General features: G+C 37.7%; 2 protein-coding genes across 2 annotated transcripts; both read right to left on the bottom strand.

Moving 5' to 3' along the window:
* Positions 1–395: 395 nt before the first annotated feature.
* Positions 396–4,692, bottom strand: LOC125234734 (putative mediator of RNA polymerase II transcription subunit 26). Its single transcript, XM_048141114.1, has 4 exons — positions 4,619–4,692; positions 2,310–2,694; positions 1,569–1,805; positions 396–1,229 (listed from the first exon to the last, which is right to left on the bottom strand). The coding sequence occupies exons 1-4, from the start codon at positions 4,625–4,627 to the stop codon at positions 886–888; spliced, it is 975 nt and encodes a 324-aa protein (XP_047997071.1). The 5' UTR covers positions 4,628–4,692; the 3' UTR covers positions 396–885.
* A 7,341-nt stretch (positions 4,693–12,033) lies between these two features.
* Positions 12,034–19,013, bottom strand: LOC125234634 (cuticle protein 3-like). Its single transcript, XM_048140963.1, has 4 exons — positions 18,952–19,013; positions 17,427–17,619; positions 14,031–14,258; positions 12,034–12,229 (listed from the first exon to the last, which is right to left on the bottom strand). The coding sequence occupies exons 1-4, from the start codon at positions 18,958–18,960 to the stop codon at positions 12,132–12,134; spliced, it is 528 nt and encodes a 175-aa protein (XP_047996920.1). The 5' UTR covers positions 18,961–19,013; the 3' UTR covers positions 12,034–12,131.
* Between the last annotated feature and the right edge of the window lie 1,388 nt (positions 19,014–20,401).

The raw sequence follows: 20,401 nt of genomic DNA, 5'->3' as shown, positions 1-20,401 counted from the left end.
GTCAATAGCAGATTTAGAACCTGACTGTGCAGATAAATAATAATTATGATTTAATAAGAACGAATGGGTTGCAGGAACGAATAGGTCCAATGTCCATGAGTGACTGTTGCTGATTATGAATAACGATTTCCATTTTAATTATTGGCTTTATTACTCAAATATTTAAGACACTATAATTTTGTATAGTCTAAAATATAAATTGTTATGATATTTTTGTTGGTTTTTGGCAATTTAGACCATGAGAGTCCAATGTATCACGTCATTGTCTGTAAAGTGTAAAAATTATATCCTTCACATTGCGATATGGGTCATAAAAGTACCTATTTGTTAAAAAAAATGACATAATTATAACATACCTAGCTGTTATCAGTTGGGGTTACAGTAAAACACGAATAAAATATTAACAAATATATATTATGCAACAATATTAACAATAACAAGGAACAACACATCAATTTGGTAACTTTCTATTAAGTACTTGACTCACTTTTCAGTCTTTTTCACATATCATTGTGCATTAATCTTCAGGGACCATTGTATATCATCAGCCATGGCTTATCTTGTCTTCTTCAAAGAGTAGGAACTTTAAAAAACCCTTGACGCACAAAGTGAAGATTATAAAAAACAATCAAGTTTGTTTTCCTGCCAACCAAATCTATTCCAATCCATCTACTCTTTTAATTTTTTGTCTAACATCTTTTTTAAACCTGGCGTCCACTAGGCTCACCGAATCGAGCCTCATTAATTCGCCTTCTGCATTTCTTATAAAACTACGTCCATTAGCGACGAGTCAAATCGCATTCAATTATGTGAGGACTCGATTCGACGCGGCTCTATTCCGCCTAAGTGGACTCCTGGCTTTAAGTGTGGTGTCTACAAACTAGATTACTTCCATCCACTGTATCCAGCCGTGGTGGCCTCCTGTCCAGCCCAGCCTTGCTCCTGTTGATATTGTTGCTGGACTTGCTGGTACCCCTCTTGACCGTGCTGGAACTGTTGGACCTGTGGCTGAACTTGCTGGATCTCCGGCTGGTACTCTGGTAGCTGCTGTTCTTGGTGTTGTTGGACTTGGATCTCAGGGATCTGGTGCTCGATGGGGATTTGTTGGACTGGCTGGATTTCTGAGTATTGGTGTGGCTGGAGATCGTTGATCTGCTGGATGCGCTGGCTCTGTTGCTGTTGAGATCTATGGCGCTGCTGTTGGAGTACGATTTCTTCTTTGTAACTTCCTGAAGAATAAAAGCGATGTTCAGTTAAAAGGAGCAAAAAGATACAGCGGTCTAAATGATAAGTCTCTAGAAGTTACAGGATCAAAGATTTGAGATTTGAAGGAGTATCATATAAAGAATAACCTTTCGGTCGAGCAGATGTTCACAAAAGCATTATAATATGTGTGCCAGGATTACCATCTTGTTTTCTCCTCTCACGATATATTTTGTGTGGATCAATTCTATGCATTTCTGTATAGAATCCATAGTAAGCAAAGACTCAGCAGAAATGGGCCTACCTACATGCCAGTGTTTGCCTGTGATAACTTTCTTTAATCAACCTCTAAACGGTATTCTTACCATCATCATAAACTCCGTTATTATTCGCCGCCTCCCTCTGATTGAACTCAATGCTCTTCTGTATAGCCTCAGGAATCGGTGGGGGCGTTGGCAGATGAGCTCCTTGGGGTCTGAAGCCGTGCTCGTCAGCAGTGTACGTCACTGTGTAGACCTGGCCATCATCACCGGTGTAGGAGTACCCTCCTTGGGCGCGCAGGGTTTTACCTTGGACGGAACCTTGCTCTTGCACTTTGATTCCTGAGGAAAATAGGGGCGATAAGTTGACACAATCACAACCAGTGTGTAACATCCCACATTGAAAAAGCATTAATATCCAGCTTATATGTGTAGCTCAGAAAGAAAGGAAAAATAATATATACGATCTGCTAACTCAGTGTCTTGTCTTAAGGGAGTTTTACTGTTAAAATATTTTCTATATCATGACTTTCGCTGACAATCACGAAATTTGAATCAAATTTCTATTATTTATATATGGCAAGCTCTTTATTTATACTAAATTTTATAAAACATAACTAGGCTTGGGATTTATATGGTTCTGTCATCCGCAATTTTATAAAAAAATTTTTTCGAAGTCAAAGTCAAAGCCTGGCGATGGCGACTCTGCGGATGCCAGAACCATAGCGAGCATCCAAAAGTCCCAAGCCTAAACATAACTAAAGATGGGGCAAGCTATGAAGGTACCATCTGCCCAAACCTTTACAAACCCCATTGAAAAACAATATTGTTGAGTAAAATACTTACCGTTTTCAGTCTCATAAGAGTACTGATAATTCTTTCCCTTATTTTCATTCTGGTAGCTAACTATTCTTGCTGATTTTTCAGTGGAAGGTCTTTGAGACTGAAAATTCTGTCCAGCAAAATTTTTCTGCCCAGCAAAAGTACTTTGTCCCGCAAACGACGTTTGTCCACTGGGGAACGCTACTGTGTGTCCTTGGGAATATCCGGCCTCTGATTGGCTGAAATCCTGCTGGCTGTAATGTGATTGGTCCGCGTAGATGCCTTGCTGCTGAACCTCGAGCTGTGATTGGTAGGATTCCGCGTTGTTGGCGAAGTGCTCTGTTGGTTGAGTGGTGTAGGGAACTGGCTCTGATGATGCTACAGCTAGTATTGCTGCTAGAGATGTTATCTATAGTAAAATATAAATAAACATTACCTCTTCAAAAATAAAATGAGATATCATCATAATTATGGCACAAAAAATGTGCCTAATAATAAAATATTTGCTCGCCAATTAGAACACTAGTTAGTTTTCCTTAAAACGACATGTTAAACGAACGGGAGGCCTATATTAAAGTAGTTACAAACGTGACGGAACAAATAATTTGTCCCGTCACGTTTGCAAATTCAATTCTTTTCATTATTATGAACAGGACAGCGGACTATATGATATGAATAATTTTCCGATATTTTTTAAAAGTACACATACACAGTACGAGTAGAAGCGCTGGTAGCCTAGCGGTAAGTGCGTGCGACTTTCGTTCCGGAGGAGGCAGGTTCGAACTCCGACTCGCACCAATGACTTTTTGGGAACTTATGTGCGAAATATTTGCCAGTCGCTTTTCGGTGAAGGAAAACATCGTGAGGAAACCGGACTAATTCCAATAAGGTCTAGTTACCCTTCGCTTCAGATGGCAGTCGCTTTCGTAAAACTAGTGCCTACGCCAATTGGGATTAGTTGTCAAAGCGGACCCCAGGCTCCCATGAGACTTGGCAAGTGCCGAGATAACGCAAGGAGGATGATGATGACTCATATACACATTTTTATTTTGTTCATTCATACATTTTTTTTAAATCTGCCGCCCTTTTTAGTGACAAGATTTGTTTGTCCGTCTATACACTCAAGCGCCTACAACTTTGTTATGAGCAATTTCTATGCAGCCAGTAATAATGGGATTGGCGATTTACAAAAAGACACAATCGATTATTCTTTTCGAATCGAAAGACAATCGATTTCGAAAGAAACTTTTAATACCTATTCAATATTTAAACATTTTCCGTGCGAGTTTAACCAAATATATTTCTTAAAGAAAATTCGTATCTGTAAAATAAGAATGATTGTTTGCTATTCAATTCAATTTTCAATAATTTTTATTTCGAAAAAAATCCATAGTGTTAGTGTACATTCCCTTAAACCTATGTTAGCTTAAACCTATAAAATAAAATATCTGTGCTAACCAAAATTGCTATAATAAGCACAGATATTTAATTTTGTTCCTGAGTCATGGATGTTTTCTATGGTCACTTAGTACAAGCTTTGCTTAGTTTGGGTCTGGTTTCCACCAATTTGCCCCCTCCCCCAATTTATTTATCATTTATTAATCCTTACTACAAAATAACATTAGCTACCTACATTAAAATTTTTATTCAATTACTACCTACATTCTTTTCTAAAATGTCAATAAAACAATCCACCGTAAGTCATGTCACGGATCTTGCTTCCGCATGTCAAACGATGATTTGATGACTTCATTCAAGACTCTTTGTTTACTTATGTAAATTAATTTTAGGCGGAAATTACGCTCAATTGTTACCATATTATTATTTAATTTTTACTTTCTATGTTATATTATGCTATTAAATTTAATTAAATGAACCTAACTATTTGATTCATATGGTTCCGCGATGCAAATAGGATCTTGGTCTCCAAAATGAGAGCCACTTCTCTCGATGCCGCGCCATTTCCTGCCAGTTAGTGGCTTGATTTGATGCTGATTGGTTGAAGGAGGATTGATTATACTCGTACAATAAAAGAAAACTTCGATACAAAATTAGTTATTTAACCTGTCTATAAGATTGACAAATAACTAAAACGAGAAAGAGTTCATAGTATTTCTCTGGGTTCCTGACAGTTGAAACCTTTATGATCCGATCAACAAAAATATGGGAAAAAAATATATTTCGCCTAGAAATCACAGTTTTAAAGCCACAGTTGATAATTAGGTACAGATTAGGCTCCAATACTTAGAGCTTAATGCTCCTAAATCACTTAATTATTCCTTGGTATTTTTTTCTCACTACACAAAACTGTCACAGCACTACACGACACATACCAGCCTCATTTTGCTCAAATTCCTGGAGCACTAATAACTAAAACACTCTGTATACACTGGTTGGGGGTTCGAACAGCGAATGTGTGCTGAAAATTTCACTCTTCCGTTTTTATAGCGAAAATGTTTGTGCGTACATCTTAGGCTGTTACACACTGAGGGGCGACCACTTAAACTTTCGACATCAGGTGCAATATTGGGTATGGTTTCAGACTATCAGAGAAATTTTGGATATTTATTTTTTTGGATTGGCCTCCCAAAATATTCAGACTTGTGTAATAAAATAAATATTTTTTTTTTAATCTTTCTACGGAAGAACAAATCAAATGATAATAGATTTCTGTCATCGTCTTTGCGTTGTATTATATACCGGGGTATTTTGCCACAGCTCATGAGGGCATGGGGTCCGCTTTGACTTCGATGGTAGACTTCTACAGAGTGGGGCCTGTAACCAAGGTGAAGAATTGAACCCTAGGCTATTCTCCTTATACTGATCAACATTTGTTCGGCGACTTTTAAAAATAACTTGTATTTTGATTTTTATCACCCTTAAAAGTTTTTTCTAAGAGGTAATGTATTGCGAATTCTGTTAAGTCTAAAGTGTGACAGACAACGTCAATGACAACAGTAATGGCGTACATTGAAGCTAATATTTATTTTGTATGAAAAATTAAAAATTTAAAGACTTCATAATTTTTAAAAGTCACTGAATAAAATGTTGATCAGTATAAGGAGAATAGCCTACAGTTCAATTCTTCACCTTGGTTACAGGCCCCACTCTGTATAAAGTTACCTATTTCACCAGCCTGTCTACAACCGCAGTAGACACGTAGAGAAAGAAAGGTATGGCAGGCCACAGTTGTTGTAGCTGACTTACAACCCTCCTAGTAAGATAAGTAAGCGACCTCCGCAGCCTACTAGTCTCTAACAGCTAATACATTATGTCATCACATCTATCATAAATTAATTTATCATCGTGTCACCTTAAATTTGCAGTCACATTTTTTTATTGCTCATGTCATGTTAACAAGCTCCAGCCCAGCCCAGCCCAGTCCCTTAGTATAAATTGTAATGCTGTGTTACTTTTTGATTAAATAAATAAAATAAAATGAAATCTTGCTGAAATTATATACAACAAAAAATTTTAATAGTCTTAACAAAAGAACGACTGACTGCATAAGATAATATTAAAAAAAAACACGCTCGTGAGAAACGGCACTAAAATAAATATTATCAATAATGTTTTGGACCATTCTGCACGACAATTAAATACCTAAGCCAAAGTTAAGTAGGCCTAAGTAAGTTATAATCGTGAGTATAAATTTTTGTCAATAATGATTTTTTTGGACAATAGGGATGACGACTACATAAAAAATATTTTTCTTTTTCTAATTAATAAAAAGATACGGAACACCAAAGTTCCGGAGTGCGGACTTGTGACGCCACTTTTAAGGAAAAATCGTACCCAGGCGTGACGTCGCGCGAAACTTCAACGCACTGTACGGTCGTCATTTGTCGTTTACGAGAAAAAAGAAAAAATATGTGTCCAAAATGTTTTGATAATCTGACGGACTAAATAGTTTTTTTTTAGTCGTCTCGCCTATTCTGTGAAGATTGCCCAAGTCGAAAGCGTGCGTGGTGAGCGCGAGATGTGTGAGGTAACGTTTGGGTAAGATGCGCCCGCACCGCTTCGTGAGCAACTGGAGCATTTTTCGGGTGCGCGTGAGAAGTTATAGAAGCGCCATACATTGGAATTACATATTTTATAATAAAAATATTTAAACGTTAATCGAAAAAATAATAGTATTATTACTGCGAAATTTGAAGCGAGAAAGTGATTAGAACAAGGTCAATATCAAGTAATTGACATATTTTCCATTTTATTAAACTAAATTACTATAATGTCCACTGAACACGGGAAACGTGCTTATATTTAATGCAAACATGGATCTTCTTCAAACTTAAGAACTTATCAGTGGAGCAATCTCCGTATTTTTTTACAGGGAAAATAATAGTTACTAAGTTAGTAAAATCGATTGTCTCCATCCTTTTAAATCTACCTGTTGCAAAAAACTATTTAATTTTTATACCACACCTGTTACGTGCTACGTAGGTAATGTATGAATCAAACTCATATTTCACTAAAATAAAGTATTTGTGACACTTCTATCCGTTTTAGGTCTATGTTTGGCAGCTGTGACTTTCATTACGATCCTTTATACATATTTTGTATATTTACCTCGCCTCAGAGCACTTATAACTAAGTAGTTAGGCCTGCCGCTTCCAAACAAGAGATCACCGTTCGAATTCAGACTTAATAAAGGACCCTGGACCTAAATAGAAGACTTTAAGTAGTAGAAGACTGTGCAAATGGAAAATAAAGAAGTGTGCAACTAGGTTTATCTAAATTAGATGCTTAACACCTAGGCAAGCACAGTCGCGTGATAAATGATATAACGTCAGGCCGTCCTTTTCGCACTATTTGTAAGTGTGATAGGGACGCACCGATGCGATGCGATCAAGCTTATCCACCTAATAGTGTGCTACGCCCGCGGATTCTTAAAAATTCTGATGTTTTTGGATACTTTGAGCTCAGAATCACTATCAGCTTCAAATCTGCGGGCCGATTTTTGAGTCTCACGCGTTCGAATTCAGAATATTGTCACTGAAAATAATAAGCAAGTCACGGTTTTCAACCGGTATTTTAGTGACAAATCGTATGCGAAATTCAAAAATCGCCCTCCTGATTATAAAAATGTCCCAAAATTGTTGTTTGCACTAGTTCCATGCACAACATATAAGATATAAGAAAAAGTCTGAAAATTAGACTTAAGAGTAAAAGACTCGAGTCTCTTACTATTACGTTTCTAACTTCTTTTTTCTTTTATGATGTACCTACTTGTGTTTGAGTGAAATTCAGATTTTTAAATGTAGTAATAAACGTAAACGTGAAAGCCAACATATCCCGCATTACAATAATATACACGGTGTTTCCGTTATCACTCAAAACCTCAGACTCCCATTTTTAGGGTTCCGTAACTGATTTTTATTTTTTCCGTCCGTCCGTCCGTCCGTCCGTCCGTCCGTCCGTCCGTCCGTCCGTCCGTCCGCGGAAACTTATCTCGAGTATTCATTTTTCATTTTTTAATATGATGTTTATTTTTTTTTAAACTGAATGTTTAATTTTCTGTACAGCTCTACTTGATTTTTAACTCTACACTTAATAAAATAATTGCTAGCTACCATCATAAACCTTAAAACTATTTATTTGTGTATGTTACTGCAACGACATAAGGTTTACCAACAGACAGCTATGTCAGTGTAAAGCACTTTAAAGCTTTGTCACAGTAAACTTCAAATTGGACAGGTAATTGCAGTAAGCAAATTTAAACCCAACATTCAAAATGACAAGGTTGTAATTAGGTGCGAGTTCAATTTGTTATGACTTATGACTTATTAGAGGTAAACATTGAAATCAAACTGACAAACAACGTCAAACTCGTAGCGGAAAAAATAATCGTCCAAGTAACCAGCCAGTATTAACACCCCTAAATACTGAAAAAGGTATACAACCTCTAGCAATGCGCAATGTTGTATTACGAATTTGTAGAATGGGCATGTAAAAAATTAATTATAATACAAATAAAATTAAAAAAAATTACCCCCATCAAGATATAGCTCAATCGATTCTACTCTCGATTCTGAACAAACGGTTTTCAGGTTTTTAGTGTTAAGTGAAACACGGTGTATATGCATATTTCTGCACATAAAAATGAAGTCATAATGTAATTATATTTTATTTGCGTAAAAGTAAGTTTTTAGTCTATCTGCAGTAGTTACACCACTTTTCATTACATATTCATGTTATGTTTATAATTTGTTGCTAACGCCGTGTCTTGCGTGGGCGACGGTCGCGCGACCGTCGCCGTCGCGTCTCATCGCATCGTCTACTTCCATATCGATATTAAGGTTTGATTTCGTATGCGTCGCATTGCCTTCGCCCACGTAAGCCACGGCGTAAGTATAATTACTATAGGATTTACAATCTTCATAGTAAGAATCATACCTCGATTTTTTAGCGCCACCTATTAAATACTACCATAACTACACTGATGATGCCTACATTTTTTTTTCCAAAATGTGTATTGACGTTATATCAGAATATTAAAATAAAGAGGCATGTATTGTCATTTGTTCTTAATTTTTTTTTTAAATATCACATTTCATAAAAGTGGCAAAAAAAAGAAATGCTCATTAGCTATGCTATAGCTAATCAAAACCAGGTCAAAAATAGCCAAAACTTAAACAAAACCTACAATCGCAGTCTCACAGTAAATTTTGTCATTGATAGATGAAACAATGGTGAGACGAACAAATAGGTATTTTGTTAACAGTTACAATGAGAACGAACCGAGACGTTTCGTCAAGCGTGAACTGGGTGAAATAAATGGTTCCGTAATTAAGATTATTGTAGGCACTGCTAGACCATAAATGAATTTGGAAAACAATAATTTTCATACCAAAAAGAGATGGGTAAAATCTATTTTATGATGAATTTTGGAAAAAAAATTACCAAGTCTCGAATATTTTTTATATTATTAATCACAGTACTAGCTAACCGCCCCGGCTTCGTACACTGGACTTCGGACACGACGAGTAAAACAATTAAATTTAGTATTCTTTAAAAGATACCACGACTTCATCGTTAGAAGTTTTTTTTTAGATTGAATATCATACACAATAGTTATTTGTTATACAAGGGGGCAAAGTTGTATTTTAACGCCGGGTGTGGAATTGAAAAACGAGCAAGTGAAAGGATTCTATAGTTGAACCACGATCGAAGCGAGTGGTTCGAGAATAGAATCCTGAACTTGCGAGTTTTTTAACACACGAGAAGTAAAATACATTTGCACCCGAGTGTAACACAAAACTATTCCCCTCACTATAGCGAGAAAACTACAATGCAAAAAAATGCGTTTATTACTGCTTCCAGTAGTTCCACAGGTGGTAAATCATCTTTATTACTAGATTCACCTACTTTTATCAATTTTAAAGCAGTTAATTTGACTTTATTCAAGGTCAGATTACTTTACCCACTAGTGGATGAAATGCGTTTTCACGCGCTGGTATTAAAGGACAAAACACGTCTTTCCGAGCTAGTGAGGGGAAAATATATTTTTACTGCGGAACTCTAAAAGTGATATGAAATGAGATTAACTTTACAATAGCTTCGTAAATTAGGAAAGACGCTTCTGCAAATATTTGTACACAGTTTTCATAACAATCGCGATTGTTAACAGATTGTTGTAAGTTATTGATTTCCTGTTACATAAAGATTGTCTGGAAGATAGTTCTTTTTAGCGACAAGATCGTGTCTTTCTACCTAATTTTTTTTGTTATTTTTTACCCACCATTTCGGGTAGAATGCGTCCAGGTCGTCCCGCCATCTCCTTTTTGGTCTGCCTGCACCCCGGCCTGCCCCGTCTATGGTGTTTCGCGGGTCCCAGTCTGTAAATATTTTGGCCCACCTTTCCGGGTGCATGCGGCAGACATGTCCAGCCCAGTCCCACTTTAGCTTAGCGGTCTTGACGCCCACATCTGCAACTCCAGTTCTGGAGCGTAGTTCCGTGTTTCTGATTCGGTCAGTTCTACGAACACCTAATATACTACGCTCCATCGCTCGCTGGCAAACCTTGAGTTTCAACTTTAGAGCCTCAGTTAATGACCAAGTTTGTGCCCCGTAAGTCATGATAGGCAGGATGCACATGTCAAGGAGTTTGCGCTTAAGACACAGAGGAAGGTCACCCTTCATTAGCGCTTTCATGGACCAGAAGCTCTTCCAGGCATTCTTGATACGTCTATCGATTTCGACAGACTGCCTGTTTTCGAAGGATGCTATCTGGCCCAAGTAAACATACTCCTTGACGTATTGTATATCCTGCCCATCTACCACTGTTCTATCCTCAGCTTGATTGGTCATCTAATTATAATTGTTATTTTATGACTGCTGAAACGAAAACAGCGATAATTTTAGAACAAAACGGGACTTAATCGCGTAAACACTTACTTTTATATTTGGCCCGACGTTTCGAACATCACATTATGTTCGTGGTCACGGGTAGACTCAACATAATGTGATGTTCGAAACGTCGGGCCAAATATTGTTTACGCGATTAAGTCCCGTTTTGTTCTAAAATTATGAGTGCAAATCGTGTTAGTCTAACGCCGTGGCTTGCGTGGGCGACGGTCGCGCGATGGTCGCGCGACGGCGATGCGACGCATACGAAATCAAACCTTATCGATATGGAAGTATGAGACGCGACGGCGACGGTCGCGCGACCGTAGCCCACGCAAGACACGGCGTAAATCGAAAACAGCGATGGTATAAAATGGTACATTACGATACAAGTGCGGAAAAGAGGAAGTTCGAAACGAGTGGCTATAAATTAAAACACGACCGAAGGGGAAGTTTTAAATCGACAAGTTACGATTTTCCTTTTCCCGCGTGTATCGAACGACGTTTTCCAGTACAGCTGGGGCCCGTTTCTCGAAAGGTACAAGCCTTGTATTACAAGTACGCGAACTGTCAAATCGTATGGGTTGTCATGGAAACACACTTGTAATACAAGGCTTTTACTTTTCGAGAAACGGGCCCCTGGTAGTAAGTCGTGAAATGTATGGGGTCCAATACATTCCACGACTCTTCACTTTCCGCACAGACTCTATGAAACTTCCCTTGCCTGCTATACAGTCGAAAAATCGCGTCAAAGTTGGTAGTTATACCTCTGCTACACACTCGACGAGCGGCGTGGGAAGTAGCGAGGGAAGTAGGCAGAGGCATAGTATGACCGCGCTACTTATGCCGCTCGTCATGCTCCTCGTCATGCCCACCCCACCGCTCCCTATTTTGTAGGTTTTTTGGCGCGAGTCAAAGGGACGGCAACAACCTAGTGCGATAATCGCGCGAGAGTAGGGCAGTGTGTGGTCGGAGAGGGCAACATCGCGGCCGCACGAGGGGCAGCGCGAGGAGCATAGTGTGGCAGAGGTATTAAGTGTGCACTGGTTGCGTGTAACGTTTTATATTATTTGGAATAACTTAAAATTTTAAAAAAATATTGAAGTTAAGGATATATGGTCTATGGCTGAAATACTACATACCTATTACTTATTATGTCACAATATTTTTTATATGCGAGTGTGCACGAGAAAATGTCCCACTTTGCCGATTGCTATAAAGTCACTTTGCCAGTTTATTAATAAAAAGATACAAGTCAATCTCGCAATCCTCTCTTAATAGCAACCGACAAAGTGGGACGTTTTACTAAACACACTCACATATAAGTATAGAGAGGAAAATTATTTGTATGAAAAAGCGATTTTGCGGGATACATTCCTCTTAAGAGAAAAAAAACACGACAAACATTAGATAACTTTATTTTATCACTGTTATCCTATATTGCATCACTGTATAACTAAGACTAAGCCATATGGCACTCAGAAGAGTTGTTCAGAAGAATCAGAAGTAGCGGCGGGTCTGAGGGGGGGTGTACCGGGGGATGGAGGGGAAAGTGCGGGCGGCTACTACTCCAGAGTTGCCTTCGCCGTGGTAGCTACCTGTAATGAAATAATTTAAGTTAGAACATGTACTATCAGCTGCGACATAAGAATATACGGGAAAAAACAAAAATAATCGATGCCCCCGAGCACTCATTAAAACTCAAATGGCAATGGGCAGGTCACGTCGCGAGGATGCCAGATGACAAATGGGCAAAACGACTTACCATCTGGAAAGGCCCGTTTGGCAAACGAGGATCAGGGCGGCCCCGCGCTCGCTGGGCAGACGACATTGAGGCAGTGTCGAGCAACTGGCTCACAGAGGCACAAGACCGAGAACGGTGGAAGAGGTTGGAGGAGGCCTATACCCGGAAGGGGTCCTAACCACTAATAATATTAATATTTAAATTTAGTTAAAAAGGAAAATTTTTAAAAATTGTTTATGGAATAAAAAGGCTTTTTATTTTTATTTTATTTTATTTATTACTATCAGCTGCAAAAGTGCATGGAGAAATTATAAATGAATTCATTGATAAATGCAATGCACTTTTGTAGCTGATAGTATTTATCGTCACTATTTTAAAAAATCTCGTATCTGACACTGCTCTTCAAAGTTAAAAGCAATCTCTCTATACATCCTAAATATAATTACCACATTTGTTCTACATATGACATCATTAATGAGACGTAATAACTCAACGAGTGTTGAGAAACACTTAAAGAGTTACGTTTTTAGCCAGCGTTCTAGCTTTGGCCTTAGGAACAGGGGGTCAATCACCGAAGATCCCAGCAGCCTTATCCCTCACGTTCACAGCTAAAGCTCTAGCAATAGCTTCAGAAACGAGAGGTGAGATCGTCAGATGAGCACCTAGGCCTGGAAACAGTCTTAAGTCCTAGTAAATCGTACCATCATCAAATCCCAGCAGCCTCATCCATAGCGTTCTCAGCTAGCGCTCTAGCGATGGCTTCGGGAACAGGCAGTGGGGTAGGCAGATGGGAGCTCTGGGCTTGGACGCCATCTTAGCTCCTAGTAAGACATACCATCATCAAAGATCTCCACTAAAGCTCTAGCGTTGGCCTTAAGACCTAGAAGTGAGGTCAGCACAGCTACAGAACGTGCTAGATTTGTGAGAGTGTAGAACACCTACCATCATCAAAGATGCCAGCAGCCTCATCCCTAGCGTTCTCAGCTAGCGCTCTAGCGATAGCTTCAGGAACAGGGGGTGGCGTGGGCAGGTGGGCACCCTGAACTTGGAAACCAGTAGCATCAGCTAGTATCCTAGAGAAACATACTATACTAGTAACGTCCCTAGCGTTTTCAGCTAGTACCCTAGCGATGATCTCAGGAGCTGTCGGGCTGACTTCCCTAAATCACCTACAAAACCTAGTAGACCCAGAAGTTAGTAACGCGTACCATCATCAAATATTCCAGCAGCCTCAACCCTAGCATTCTCAGCTAGCGCTCTGGCGATGGCTTCAGGGACAGGCGGTGGGGTCGACAAATGGGCACCCTGAGCTTGGAAACCGTTAGCATCAGCTGGTATCCTATAGAAACATACTACACCAGTCTCGTCCCTAGCGTTTTCAGCTAGTACCTTAGCGATGATCTCAGGAGCTGTCGGGCTGACTTCCCTAAATCACCTACAAAACCTAGTAGACCCAGAAGTTAGTAACGCGTACCATCATCAAATATTCCAGCAGCCTCAACCCTAGCATTCTCAGCTAGCGCTCTAGCGATAGCCTCGGGGACAGGTGGTGGAGTAGGCAGATGGGCACCCTGAGCCTGGAATCCGTTGGCATCAGCAGTGTACCGGACTTGGTAGACCCAGACGTGGCTTCTAGACTCGACTGAAATACCTACCATCATCAAAGATCCCAGCAGCCTCATCCCTAGCGTTCTCAGCTAGCGCTCTAGCGATAGCCTCGGGGACAGGTGGTGGAGTAGGCAGATGGGCACCCTGAGCCTGGAATCCGTTGGCATCCGCGGTGTATCGGACTTGGTAGACCTGGCCATCATCGCCGGTGTACGAGTAGCTGCCTTGAGCCTGGATGCCGTTAGCTTCTTGGCCTGACTCTTCGGCTTGGATGCCTGTAAAGAATGGAAATTGTCAATAACTGTCGTGCTAGATTTATAATAATAATAATAATCTCGAGAGACTCTCGCTAGGTGGTTGGATCAAGGGTCAGATGCAGAAGGCGGTGATCTTGGACACGGCGCGGATAGTCCGACGGTTCCTCTCTCTGCAGCCCTAACCACCGGCAGCTTGGGCCCTGCCCCGCTGCTGGCGGCACCCTAGGTTAGGTTTTTTATAATGTGTTTATATGTTTTATATTGTTTTGTAAGTGTTTTATTTTATTTTACTTTTATACTCATATTGTAAAAAACCTAATCTAAGAAAAGAGATAAATAAAGGAAATAATAATAAATCCGTTTATTGCAGACAACATATGGTCCAATTAAAATAACAGTACAATTAAAATAAATAAATCACAGTTTATGTGGGTTTCCTGTAGATGCTTTACGCGAAAACAAAATTACATATTGACAATAGTTATCTATTTTACAAGTGGGCAAAGTTTTTGTTTAACCGCTCGTGCTAATATTGATACCTGAGCAAGCAAAAAAAGATGTTCAAGTTTCCGAAAAGTGGAATTTAAATCAAATATATTCAAACTCAAAAAAAAATATGTTAGACTACGAAAAACAAGAAACACTTAGTAACAAACATAATTTAACTATAAACTGAAATAAATGTCATATACAACGAAAAAATGACCAAGCAAGCAATGATCCAGCATCGGACACTTGGAGGCCTTGGTCATTTTTTCTTTGTATATGACATTTATTTCATTTTATAGTTAAAATAATAGTAGTATGTCTACTAAAAAAACACAAATTAAAATATTTCCTATGAAATAATTTAATTTGGTCTTAGAGTAAACATAATTTAGAATTAAAAATTACCCTAGCAATCTTAGCATAGACAATGTATACAGAGTGGGGCCTGTAACAAAGGCGAATAATTAAACTGTAGGCTATTCTCCTTATACTGATCAACATTTGTTCGGCGACTTTTAAAAATAACTTGTATTTTGATTTTTATCACCCTTGAAAGCTTTTTCTAAGAGGTAATGTATTGCGAATTCTGTTAAGTCTAAAGTGTGACAGACAACGTCAATGACAACAATAATGGCGTACATTGAAGCTAATATTTATTTTGTATGAAAAATTTCAAATTTAAAAACTTCATAATTTTTAAAAGCCACTGAACAAATGTTGATCAGTATAAGGAGTACAGCCTACAGTTCAATTTTTCGCCTTTTTTACAGGCCCCACCCTGTATAAGTATCATAGTTTAGAAACTATATTATAATAATGCTAAGAAGAATGGTACAACACAAGTATAATACACAAACTAGTACAGTCCATCTCAAAAATATCTATAATTGTCATGCCATCTACGGTTAAATACCTTGAACTATCAAATCATTATTACATTTATATTTATTAATTACTGCATGCTTATAACTGCTACCAAAAGAATGGGACCAAACACCACAAATATGTGCGAGGATGAATTGTATGACATCGCCGCATATAAATCCAGTTCTGCCTTGGGCACATTTTATAGGCGGACTATTAAAATAATTGATTGGTTGTTAAGCAATTATTGTAACTTTGTCAGAATCGATTAAAATGAGATTTTATTTATAACCTGGCATTATAAAGATTTTTTTATGATCTAAGTTTCATGATGCATTAAAAAACTAACGACTTGGAATCAAAATCTAAAACATTCCCTTGCTAATCCGCAAATATCTTCTATTCGCGACTTTACGTAGGTAGTTTTTCTTTATCCAGTGTGGTGACGGCTTCAGATTTTCGATTATCGACTGTGGATTATGGGTTCAATTGTGGTGTGGCCGATGGACCTGTCACTGCAATATCAAAATTTCGGTTTTATTCAACCCCTTAATTGAAGACCGGTCTGGCCCAGTCGGTAGTGACCCTGCCTGTTAAGCCGCGGTCCTGGGTTCGAATCCCGGTAAGGGCATTTATCTCTGTGATGAGCACAGATATCTGTTCCTGAGTCATGGATGTTTTTTATATATATAAGTATGTATTTATCTATTTAAGTCTGTATATCGTCGCTTAGCACCCATAGTACAAGCTTTGCTTAGTTTGGGGCTACGTTGATCTGTGTAAGGTGTCCCCAATATTTGTTTATTTATTTATTATATTTTAATAGCTAAGAGTGGTTCTGCCTCCCCATTTTAGGAATACAGGAATGATGTTATATACAACATTCATGTAGTTTTTCCTTTCTTAATTAACCCCAGACAGATCCAAACTGAAAAGTAAATGATTATGGTGATAGACAGTTACTATTATTGTGCTATAACAAAATAGGACGATTTGACAAACGGAAATTATGTTGCATTTGCAGTTATCCTTAGGCTACGGAGAGTATTTACGGTGATATGTGCGCTTGTATGCCCCGCGCGGTGTTATTTTTTTGCCACATGTTATTTTTTTCGTATTTTTTAATAACATTTTATTTTATGAAATAAATATCCGTATATTAATTGCACTGTTAATATCGAAACTAATAAATGTGTCCACACATTTAGAGTCCGTCAAAGTAAGGGAGTGTCGATATAATATATTACTACATTAATAATGCCACACCACATTTAAACTTTAATAGTGTTTTATACAATCGTGACATAATACAAAGCTTTTCATTCGAGTACTCAGCAAGCTTCGTGGCCTAATAGTACGGTACGAGAGTGAAAATCTTAATTATATCACTATTGTATACAATACTTTTTCTATGAGTCATCATCTTCATCATCAATGGACGAAAAATATCATCATTCAAGTTAAAATTAATGCTAATGGCGTCGTTCACCGTTGTATCAACATCGAATTACTTGGCAACCAATTGTTTGTAATAACCGTCTATGATTGGTCGATAACGCGATAGATACAAAAAATGTGTTTCAGATGCAGAAAAATTTTCCAGGTATCGCAAATTAGTATAGAACTTGTATAAAGTTCTATTTTTGAATTTTTTTCAGTTAACTAAAGTGAAGTGTAATGAAATATTATAGTTGACTAAGTGTCGAAGGCTATCCAACACTGAAAAGTCAGCACTTATAGTTTAGTCTGTGGTGTCCTAATTGACAGATTAAAGTCGACGAGTAGAAAAAAAATTTGACATAACAGTAAAGCGAAAATTGCAGTCAAACTCACCGTTCTCCGTCTCAAAAGCGTAATGGAATCCCCTATCGTTGACCTCGGCGTCAGACCTCAGGATCCTGGCGTTGCCCTCGTAAGACCTGGGCCTGGGCTGGTAAGCCTGCTGCTGCTGGTAAGTCTGGTAGTTGGGCTGGAAACGGAAGGGGCCCTGGGCCACAGCTACGGCTAGAACCGCTGCCAGGATGATCTGGAAAAATTAATTACGTGAAAAAGATGAACTGAGTATCTAATTCGTTTTTGACTTTTTGTCTCTAGACTAGATCCTGTCTATATCTTCTCAAGTTTATGTCTCATAAGTATCATAAGCTTTCATGAGTAATTATCTAATTAATTAGCTATCTCATCTTAGTTTACCGCTATAATTAGGTACTCATGAAAACAAATGACACTTATGAGACATGAGCCATGGCATGAGACGTCTAGGGCCACTTGCACCAGCGAAAATGGAGGGTTAACCCACCATTTTATATGGAATTTGACAGATGACAGCCCACTAACCCTGAGTTGGTGCAAGTGGGCTAGCAACTTGTCAAATGTCAGAAATGTCACTGCAATGTCACAATTTCGTTTTCTTTCTACCCCTTATTTGCCAAGAATGGCACTGAAACTTGAGTGGTTTCATTTGCCTACCCCTTTATGGGATGTGAGGCGTGATTGTATGTATGTATAGTATAGGTACTTGTTCATTATTTTAAACTAAACACTAAATGAATCCACAAAAATATTCACATTACATTTAAATGTTAATAGTTAAAGGAAATTGATCTCGTATAATAAAAGCAATAAATATTAGTCTTAATTACTTAAGACCATCGAAGGACGTTACATTCAAATCCTTAATTGACTAATAACAAAAAAAAGTCCGCTTCATGTGGTATATCTAAAATATTAACATTCTGAATAGATAACCGTTCTTTTTTCATTAAAATTACATCCTTTAATATATCAAAAGCAATTAAACTTTGCAAAAAGAATTGTAGTCATTAAAATACTCAAAAACCGTACCACTTTAATTGAGATCACAATTTTGAAGATCTTAAATAGATTACGACGTCAATTAATTTGGAATGGTTTCTTCATTTTTTAATAACACAAATAGGGGTAGCTTCAATTTAAAAAAAAATATTTACTTCCTAGGTATCGTTGTTGGTTCTTTTTCTTGCAATATTACTGCAAGAAAAAGGACCCATCCTATAACAATGTTGTCATTAAAATGATTGACAGGAAGTTTATCTAGCTTCAATAATTGTGTGTACTTTTTTATTACAATGTGAACTATTTCGTTCCTAATTAAAATGTTTCAAACAGGATTTAAATAGAAAAAATGCTATTAAAACTACAAATTTTAACGAAATCACTAAATTAGTTATGGTTATCTATGACCGATTATTTTGTATAATTTTTTTTAATCAGAAAAAAAAAATTGTTTGTTAAAGAATTTTTTTTTGTAAATGATTATGTAGTAATATAAAAATTACTTTTAAATATGTTTTAAATTTAAAAAAAAATGAAAAATTACCAATTTCATGGTGTTATCGGGTTGTGGATCTGTGTGAGTATGCGCCTGGGCCGGCGGGCGCGGCTTTTATACGGATGCGCGCGCAATGCCAAGGCCGGCGTAGGAGCCGGAACATTCCCGCAGGCGACTGCTCTCATCGGAGATGTGGGAAAAATCTCTATCTTGTCAATTAAGTAGTTCAAGTAATAATTTGGAAATTTGTACGCGATTTTATTTTTTTCATTATTTTAGCAGTTTTCAATTTTTTTTTACAAAAATTAAGGAAAAAGTTAAATCATTTGTTTTTATTCCTATTTTGTTACCAAGATTTATTTGATGAAATGATTTTTTAAAGTTTTATTTCGTCATTAAGGTTTTCTAGTATCTATATTTTCTTAATTATAACAAATAACAATTATCTTGTATATATCTTCTGAAAGTCGACTTAAATTGCTAAATATTGGTAACAAAAAAGGATCAATTAAAATTTGCTGACGTGGCTGTGTACAAAGTTTTTGGGAACTGCTAATTTTGGTTTTTCAAAAATAATATCAAGTAAAATCCATTATTGTGCTTATATTTTTCCTACCAGGAAAATGCTGTAAGACTTCTAAATGTAAAAATAAAAATAAGAATTCGAAATGTAAGACTTCGAAATGTAAAAATAAGAATAAAAATAAGAATTCTAGCCTTTGTTTTTCTTTGGGGGAGACGTTAAATTGTAGACGCGGAGGATGGGTCTTTTTTACATTTTCGTTGCTCCAAAATTCAGAGCAACCTCCGGGCAGCTTCTGGCGCGCTTTTACGGAGTAAAAACCCCTCGGTGAACCCGAAAATCGTCCAGAGGTCTCCGGCATGTCTTTATCGGGTTGCCTTTCAATGACAGTGCTACGCCTGTCCACGTAATATCACTGAAAATACAATATTCGTAGGTAATATTATTACGTATATGTATCTCTGACATTAATTTGCCTATTGTGTTTGTTGTCGATTTGCGTGCCGTTTGCCTGTAATGTTGACTGTCTAGAGAGCTATCCGCTCGGAGTACATTTCATTAAATTTTCAAAAGGGCTTGGACGTGCTGGATTCGGCTCCGCGCCGCGGACGCATCCCAAAGGTCAGGAACAACATAATTCCGTTATAAGAAAGATAAGCAAATAAACAGCGGGGCAAAATCTCGACCGGACCTAATCATGAACTCACCTAAAAATGATCATGTAAATAACTTTATGTGAGCCTTTTATGTGAGCTAGGTAGTACTATTATATCTACCTACCTGTTTCGATACGGATAGACAGATTATTACACCATTAATTTTGCTACGCACTTTTAGCAGGTATTGCGAATATTTTTTATTTATATCTAGTTACATTTATAGCAATATTTGATTGTCAATTGTTGATTGATGTATTCTGAATGTCAGGTCAGATTTCAAAATTAAACTATAGCACCAAAATGGTCCATTAAACTG

Source organism: Leguminivora glycinivorella, chromosome 16 (genome assembly GCF_023078275.1).
Source record: "Leguminivora glycinivorella isolate SPB_JAAS2020 chromosome 16, LegGlyc_1.1, whole genome shotgun sequence".
In the NCBI taxonomy this organism is placed as follows: domain Eukaryota; kingdom Metazoa; phylum Arthropoda; class Insecta; order Lepidoptera; family Tortricidae; genus Leguminivora; species Leguminivora glycinivorella.
Note: the sequence above shows the minus strand (reverse complement) of the source record. Positions and strands in the feature narration are given on the sequence as shown.

Coding starts and splice junctions, on each gene's coding strand:
- LOC125234734 (XM_048141114.1), bottom strand. Junction 1,806..2,309: donor CTCTTATGAGACTGAAAACG/GTAAGTATTTTA, acceptor TATTTTCCTCAG/GAATCAAAGTGCAAGAGCAA. Junction 1,230..1,568: donor TAACGGAGTTTATGATGATG/GTAAGAATACCG, acceptor TTTATTCTTCAG/GAAGTTACAAAGAAGAAATC.
- LOC125234634 (XM_048140963.1), bottom strand. Junction 14,259..17,426: donor CGCTTTTGAGACGGAGAACG/GTGAGTTTGACT, acceptor CATTCTTTACAG/GCATCCAAGCCGAAGAGTCA. Junction 12,230..14,030: donor TGCTGGGATCTTTGATGATG/GTAGGTATTTCA, acceptor ATTTCATTACAG/GTAGCTACCACGGCGAAGGC.